The 8,807-nt window shown below is 37.5% G+C and overlaps 1 protein-coding gene across 1 annotated transcript; it reads right to left on the bottom strand.

The window, feature by feature from the left end:
* Positions 1 to 587: 587 nt before the first annotated feature.
* Positions 588 to 8,405, bottom strand: LOC132703816 (uncharacterized). The gene has a single exon (XM_060673309.1). It carries the CDS (start codon positions 4,381 to 4,383, stop codon positions 3,601 to 3,603), a length of 783 nt encoding a protein of 260 aa, XP_060529292.1. The 5' UTR covers positions 4,384 to 8,405; the 3' UTR covers positions 588 to 3,600.
* Positions 8,406 to 8,807: the final 402 nt, after the last annotated feature.

Consider the following 8,807-nt stretch of genomic DNA (forward strand, 5'->3'; position numbering starts at 1 on the left):
TAAATTTCATAATAAAGAAAATTTCTACCGAAGCAACTTTGGTCAAGGATATTGTTTATATCGACCCATTTTATAAAAAAAAATGTATTTTATATTTTCGAAATGTAATAAAGTAAAACTCTATATAACTATTTTGGCTCGTCCTGATGATTGTTCAAATTTATTATTGTTAAAACGACAATTATGAATGTGTGCGTTTCGTATTCGGATTGTTTTGGTCTGATGGTGTCATTTTAGGCGAAACATGTCTCCCGTTTCATAAATTAAATTGACGTTTTGAATTCGACGTTTTTCTTGATTCAATCATGTTTAACCTCGCTATCTGAGTTTCTCAATTTAGTTATTATTATATTTTATGGCATTCGATAAAAAAAAATGACATAACCTTGCTTTTTGATTTATACCAAATTTTACGAATTTGCTGGGCTAGCTATTTGATATCACTTGCAAAATTATGAAAACAAAACAAACTCATTTCGCGATCTAATTGGAACCTTGAGGTACGGCAAAAAGATCTGAACGTGCGATTTTCGTTGTTGATTAAATATGCGCGAAGATAAATAAAACCACTATTCATTCTATAAAAACAGTAACACGTTTTATTATACTTTATAAGCGTATTTTGACTATGACTAGCTGTACAATATATATAGCCAATATTTTATACATATTCACAAGATCTCGACATCGGTTAGAGAATACACAACTCTAGCCAGTACCTATTTTTCTATATACAAAGTGAAAAGATATTTTCTTTGGTGTAGAAAGTAGCTATTTGAATATAGAATGTAGTAGTGTTTTCGCTATAATGTTCACGGTAAAAATTTCACGGCCCGTAATGAAACAAACGTTGGCGGACCGCGAAATTTCCACGTCACGCCTTTACATTGTATATTACGGATTATACGTTTCTTTTCCTAAATTTGACACTTATTTTTCTATCGAAGATACTTTGAACTTATCTCAGCGTGATTCAGTTTAAAGTCTGGAATGCTACTGACAGCTCAAATCAGCTCAAAATTTCGCAAAAATATGCCGGTAACAAAGGACATCCGAGATATATCAAAATACCTACTAAAAAACTTCAGTCGATTTAATAATATTAATAATTACGTTGACCTACGCGACGAAATAAATAAAGAGACATCGTCTTCGTATCTGCGACAAAATTCAACTTGAAAACGCGGCCTTCGTATTGTCTATCGACGTTTCACTAGTTACTATAAAAAACCCGTAGATATTCTGCCATAAGTTCAGCGTATTCTTTTAATTTTTACCTAAATCTAAACTCTAATGAAAGACGTAGGATTATCTGTTAAGCAAGCGCGTCCTTCGGGACGCGCCATCCTTTTTTTTGTGTTTTTTTGAGGAATTTTACTTAGTTACAACTCTAGCAACACTCAGATATTTTTCGAAAGTTCTATTTTTACATACGTAGACACTAAAACACGGAGCGGTTGAATAATATAGTGGCGGAATTGTTAAAAATTATTTAGAAAGTAATCAAGAGACACAACAGCTTGAACTGTTGACTGAACAAAACCCGAAGGTGAGTACGAACAATTAGAGACGACCCTCCATTAAAAGCAATTATGAGAAAAAAAGTCGTAAATAGCGTACCAGGAACTAATAACCACTACGATAGGTACCCTGTGAATCGATATTTTACGTAGACGGTGAATCGAAAACTTTCATGTGCCGACGGTCTGTCGAGCTTTCGCAATTCAAATAACACCGGATGCGTGTATAAAATATTAATCGATAAGCGGTTTAATTAAACTCCCCTAACGTTCCTAAAGGTTGGTGTGTAAAAAGTTTTCAAGCACTTACTGTTTTAGAATTCGTTAAAGCTATTTTACCAAACTTAGTAGACGATTGGGACCTTCCGGCCTGCCTAGGGTTGCCAACCGTACTATATTATATAGCATTATATTATATTTTAAGAAAATTTACAGGAATAGCACGACCGGAAATCTATCGAACTCATAATGCCAACGGGTGGCCGAAACAAGGCCTGTGTGGATACTGAAAAGAAGTGAAAAATGATTTATACGATTAGTTCATTTTCACATAACTAATTTTGAAAGGTTTCGTTAGAAGCCGTATCAAATATTTTACGATACAGAACGAAAGGTACCAGCGTACACCCAATTAACGGGATCTATACGCATATACGCCATGTTAGTACAGTAGTACACTATCAAGAAAAAACATACACGTTACCGTATAAGGTAACTAAGTAGATATATAAAGTAAAATCATCCGGATCCAAACGATTGCAATAAATTTTTTTGATTTTAAGAAAATAGAGATAGTAACCGAATCAGGTCGATCTTCAGACTATCTCAACCACTATTAATAATCATTGTAAAGAACATCTGGTGGTCGATGCATTTCTAATTAGTTCCATAGATAAGCGGTCGTACCAAACGCAAGACTGACATTTTATTTTGAAACACGATCATATGCCATTCTGTACTTTTCTATTATTGAAAATATGCGTTCAGAGGAAAAATTTAAACTTAACACGGACGAACTACGTTATAACAATTCGCAATCATTTATTTCAAAATGAAGGACTCTGCTCGTTTTATCGTACCATTCGAAGTTGGCAACGCAGTTTCCAGCACTAGAAAAAACCCTTCGCCTGAATACCTTTCATTATTAATTCATTAAAATAGGTTTTATAACCAGGGAATGTATATCAGCTGAAATTATAAAATGTATCACTAAATAAGGTTAAATAATAAACAAATTTCGAAAACACCAGGCGAAACACAAGTTTCCAACGAATTCGCTTTCACATACCAGCTTGGATGTTTTTTCCTCCGAAACGCAATCGTCACAAATCGGAAGACGTCGCCATATTCATATACGTCCAACGAGTTTTCGAATTGCATGTAATTATCCAACTCGATCTTTACCTCGCAGAGGGATACGGACGAGAAAACTATAATTTTACCATCGCTGGTGATCGTAACTTACGATTTCTGACGGATACGTTTCGAACCGAAACGGTCCAAGGATTCGAATGAAACACAAAACTATTACGAGAACAGGTTATGGTTATACTTCCCTACATTTCGGCTGAAAAGAGTTGGCAACCCTAATAGGACGACGGATAATCCAAATCAAATTTGTCGTAGACACCGTTTAAGTGAGAAAAACGCGAAATCGTCACTAATCTTTGACCAGAATATAGTATCCATGGGAGATAAGTGATAATATCCAGGAACGGTGACTTTCCAAGTAACGGAAAATGCTTTTGCCCGGGTACGTTTAATTCTAAAAGACTCTATAGTTCGCCTCGAAAAAGTCGGCAACCCCGGTCGGCCGGGAGATAATTCAAATCAAACCTGTCGCAGACACATGAGGGAAAACCACAAAACCATCACTAATCCAAGAACAGAATATGCGGCGTTTAGGTCACGGAAATACACGTACACAGCTGATCTATCATCTGCATCACCACTACCACGCCCCGGAGAGACGCTTGCGCGCCCGGAACACGACGATTACACACTATTATCACAAGGAAGGTGACGGAAACTACACGAACAAAAGCCTCCGCGCTCTCTCATTACGACCATATCACAGCGATCACACGTTGTAGCACACCTGCTGAATCTGCGGGAACGTCGACGCTAACGGGATGGCGGAACCGACGTAGGGATGCAGTCTGTGCGCCCTCAGGTACTGCCGGTACTTGCCGGTCAGTATGTGTTTGTCGTCTGGACGATCGGGCGAACATTCGGGATCGGTCCAGTGTCCCGAATCCCGGGCGGTGGTCGCGTAGGCGCCGCAAGCGGAACCCGCGGGAGGTTCCCGTTTGCAATACGCCGACTGGGAGATTGGCACTAGGGGAGGCATCGGTTCCCAAAAGCTCCGTTCCTGGGAATACTGCGCGGGATACTGGGCGGCTTGAATCGGCACTTGCTGCGGCAGCTGCTGACCTCTGGGCATCCGTCGTTTGACCGTCGCGGCGGTCACCCTCGACGCAGGAAGGTTGTTGATGAACGGACTCCTGCGTTGGCTCTCGATCTTCCGAAAGTAACACGGGTGGATCATGAGGAGCGGCTCGTTGCGGACCCCCTGCGGAGGTTTCGCGGTGTTGGGCAGTTCGTATTCGACGCTGCAGTCGACGTGCAGCGGCCTCGAGTAGTCCTTTTGCACAGGCACTTGCACCGTCCTCTGCTGCTGGACAGCAGCAGCAGCAGCAGCAGCAGAGGAACTCAATTCGTACGCGGCGTAGCAGGTCGCCATAGTGTTGTTCTTCGGCCGAACCTCGGGCCTCGACTGGAACGTTCGGCTCGCGATCGCGTTCGTCTCCGCGAGCTGACGGTGGTGGTGGTGGTGGGGGTAGGAAATCGATTCGGTCGACATTGTAATGGCGCGACCGTCTGCGGATACGTCTGTGCCTCGACTACGTCACGCGGGAGACTGTCGGACGGGCCAGCTCCGGCGACGACGACGACGGTGTCGTATATGCGTAAGTCGAAATCATCGCGTCCTAATTATTTACGCGTTTGTGACGACACGGGACGACTCGGATGGACGTTTAGGTCTTCGTGTGTCGCTGGCGGCGGGGGGAGGCGGCGGCACAGCTGATTTCGTTATGTTAGATACAGGGAACCTGATAATATTAATTATAAACACGAAGTTGTGCTCGATACCGCGTATTCTCGTTCTTTTTACTATCCGCTAGTAAGCTACCCCTGTGTAATCGAGGCAGCGTTGAAACTAGTTTACTCGCCAAATTGCGGGCTAGTAAAGTTAAAGATTGGTCAACTTTACTAGCTACTGGCTACTGGACATTGACGTCCACAAAGAAACTTGAAGCCTTTGGGATGTGTCGCTACAGACGAATTCTTAGAATTTCCTGGATTAGATATGCTTCAGAAAGATTGCGAAATAGTGGATAGATAATGAGAAACCAAAAGAGATACGGTCTGCTTCAGTTGATACTCCAAGGAAAGATCTTGGGCAGAAGAGGACCTGGAAGATTTGTTTTCCGTGTCAGCAAGAGAATTATGCAGAACAGCAGTCAACAAAGTTGAGATCGCTTTGGTTACCGCCAACATTCGGAACGGATAGGCACACCAAGAAAAAGAAGAAGACCAGGCGAGTAATATTCAACAACAGGCAATTAAAGCATCTAATTAGTATGATCAACTTAAATTAAACAATAAACTAAATAATAAAACTGATTTGATATACTGCGATGTAAGCAAGCACAACTTGCCTCTGATTTGTTCTACCAAAAAATTGACGATTATCTCGATATCTGCAGAACCATAAAAATACGCGATAAATTAAAAAAAAATGCGTTAAAGGGAACATTGAGGTGCTGTTTTTGGTTCCTCTAACTGATGCTGGTGTAATAAAACATACATCTACCTTAAAACACGGTCGGGCACCAGAAATAGATAATATACCTGTCAGTCTAATTAAGAATATACATCAACATATTTTATGTCTTAAGAGTAGTTTCTACCCAATTTAAAAGTGCTGTCGTAATTCCTATCTAGAAATCTGGTGACAAGTCTAAAATTAACAACTATAGGCCGAACAACCTCATTAACGCATTTGCACAAATATTTGGAAAGGGTCTAATGAACGATTGGTAGATTTTATTGCTAAGAATAAAGTAAAAAAGGAAAAGCACAGTTGACCCTGTTTCCACTAATTAAAGAAATTTCAAAAAAATTGAACTAAAAGCTAAAGTGAATGGTATCCTCAGTGAACTAATGAAAGTGACTTTGCAAGTCCCACCGGGGACTGTGATTGGCCCAGTACTTTTTCTGCATTATATCCATGAACTTCTGTCATTAATTCTAGGGGTTAGATAGTTAATCCTTTGCTGATGATACTGTTCTCCTTCCTCGTGGTGACACTTGACATGAGACACGATCACTTGCACAGAATAGTTCGCTCATAGCGAGAGACTGATTGAGTGAACATCGTCTGTCCTTTTCTATAAGTAGGGCAAATAGACCATACAAAAATTGACGGGACTGATGACATAATTAAAGAAAGTGCTGAGATCAGATATTTAGGACTAATTATTGATCCAGTGGGAAAATCATATATGTTATTTGTCTAAGAAAATAAGGAAGTTGTTCTTTTATCAAATAAGGCAGATTATGTCCAAGTTTTTGCTCCTCTTAATATACAGTTCATCTGTAGAGCCTTTTTTTAGGTTACGGTATATTGATGTGGGGTGGATTGTAGAAATAAAATATCACTCAGAACTACACTCTCAAAGAAAACTACACTCAACACACTTACTATTAGACGGAGATATATGTAATACTATACCTTATTAATATCTGCACGTTTTCACATAAACACTAAAAGCTATGACAACCAATAGCATATACTTATCACTGAGGCTCTGCTGTTATCAAGGGCAAAATCCAAAGGTTTCTAATGTACACTCTTTATCCTTAGATGATTTATCAGTGCACTAAAGGATTTCATGCATACAAATTAGCAGAAATTTAATAGAATATTGATTTAAATGTCTCGCTATTATAGAATTAGGAGAAATGGATTAGAGAGGCGAGTATTCACAGCGACTACTGATAAGTAATCTAGATATAAAAACAATTGTTTTTCTTTGGAAAATAAAACATTTATTTATTGCACAGGTGTTTCAGGCCTAGGTGTTGGCATGTATACATGGATTTCAAAGAATTTCAATGTTATTAATTAGTTGATATTTGAAGTAATATACGGAATTTCTTATTTATTTAGTTGTGATCAAACATTTAATGGTGACATCTTCTCCAAGTTTTAGCAAGGAAAAAAGGGAAATAAGGATAGGGTTATTTAAAGTTACTTGTTTACATTTCCGATGTAATGTTCACCTTTTTGCTTTAAAATTGTGAATCGTCAAGATTTTAAAATACCAAAAATTGTTATTGTTAAGATTTATGGTAAAATTAACTTTAATTGAATATTCTATTAATGTTATACTTGACAAAAATAAAACAAAATGTAAATATTTTGAACGATTTTTTAAATTTTTTTTTAGTGGATGACTGAGTCAACCGAGCAAAAATATACGCCAACGAGATTGTCGGCTGTGACTTTATTTAAATTTAAAACAATTGTGCTTCCCCGACAATGTGGCCAGCTTGGCTTATTTGTGCTCGTAACGTTGAATCTTTAACACCAAACCAGATTGAATTCGCAATTGACTCTTGTGTAAATAAAATGCGCCACAAATTTTCAAATTTATGCGCCTATAAAGAACCAAAGGACGGACAGCCATCGAAATTGTAAAGTACACGCATTAATTTACCAAAATCAACGCTACCAAAAAAACTTTAGCATAAATCCATTTTTAAGCTATCCCACGAACGGTAACCAATAGGATCCCAATTATTACCCACTCACCTGCCTCTTGTTGGGCATAATCACGTCAGGTAGAGTAACCGAATTCCCTGCGGACACACTTGGAATAAATATTAACGCGAGAAAGTACGCGACCAAAAAAATCCACAAATAAGGTCTCTTGAACTGAGGTGGCTTTTACTTAATGAAAATCCATTTATCAAAATGAATAAGAACTAAAAGTACAGATTTTCACGAAATTATGTATTATGACATGACAATTGTTTCGACAACACCGTGTCTTTATGAAATATAATATTTACGAACTACCTGCTCCCATATATACCGAAAAATGAGCGATGTTGTTGTGAGAATTTAAGTTCAATAAAGGAGAGGTATTTAAATCTAATTGATCGTTAAGCATTACATTTGAATGTCTCATTTTGTTAATTTCCATGGCTTCCAATAAATTAAATCTTATACTTTTTGTGGCTATATGTAAAATGTCAAAATTGTCGTTAAAAATGTGTTTTTCTGTGTTTAAATCTGTAGCATAATTAGAATCCAGACTATTGTTTTTAAACGCTCTTCTACCTGTTTGTCCAATTAAACCACATTGTGACAAATGTTTTGAAACTTTTTCACTGGGTTCTCCTATGTATGTAATTGTTTTAAATTGTTCATGTTCTGTATTAGGATTCGGATAAATAGAGTTTACTGTTATCTGGATTTGTTTTTTATTTATAATTGTATCTGTAATGGACGGATTGTAGATTGTAGTTGTTGAGTGCAATTTGTTTAATGATATTAAGTTCTTTGTTGTAATTTTCTGTTGAGAGGGGCGTATTAAGAAGTCTGTGTATAACTGTGTCCGTGTGTGAAAGTTTATGATAAATGGAAAAATCTAATTTGTTTTGCGTTTTCGTGATAGTTAAGTCTAAAAAATTAATAGAGTTATCCTGTTCAATTTCGATAGTAAATTTTATACGATTATATAATGAGTTAATGTAATTTAAAAAAGAATTCAATTGTCTGTCCGTTCCAACAAAGCAAGCAAAGACATCATCCACATATCTGTAACACCATAGAAAACTTTTACTTAAAAGATGTTCTATTAAAATTATCCATAAAAATCTCGACTAACAAAGGACTAAGTGGGTTTCCCATAATCAAACGTTCCTTGGAGATGTAAATCTGTCCATTAAATTCAAAATAATTTTGGTCTAAAGATACTATTAAGCAATCTAATAAATGGGTTAACCTGTTTCCGAGTGAGGGTGAAATCTACTAAATCTATCACATCCATAGGTGCAATACTGGGAAATAAGTTTTGTACATCAAAAGACAATAGTGTTGCGTTAGAAGGGATTTTGATATCTTTAATTTTGTTAATTAATTCAAAAGAGTTTTTTATTGCAAATTTGGGCTTAAAATCTGTGTGGAACTTTAAAATATTTACTAAATTTGTT

Source organism: Cylas formicarius, unplaced genomic scaffold (genome assembly GCF_029955315.1).
Source record: "Cylas formicarius isolate icCylForm1 unplaced genomic scaffold, icCylForm1.1 PGA_scaffold_10__41_contigs__length_53128322, whole genome shotgun sequence".
NCBI classification, from domain to species: domain Eukaryota; kingdom Metazoa; phylum Arthropoda; class Insecta; order Coleoptera; family Brentidae; genus Cylas; species Cylas formicarius.

Coding starts and splice junctions, on each gene's coding strand:
- LOC132703816 (XM_060673309.1), bottom strand. CDS start 4,383: ATGTCGACCGAATCGATTTCCTACCCCCACCACCACCACCACCGTCAG.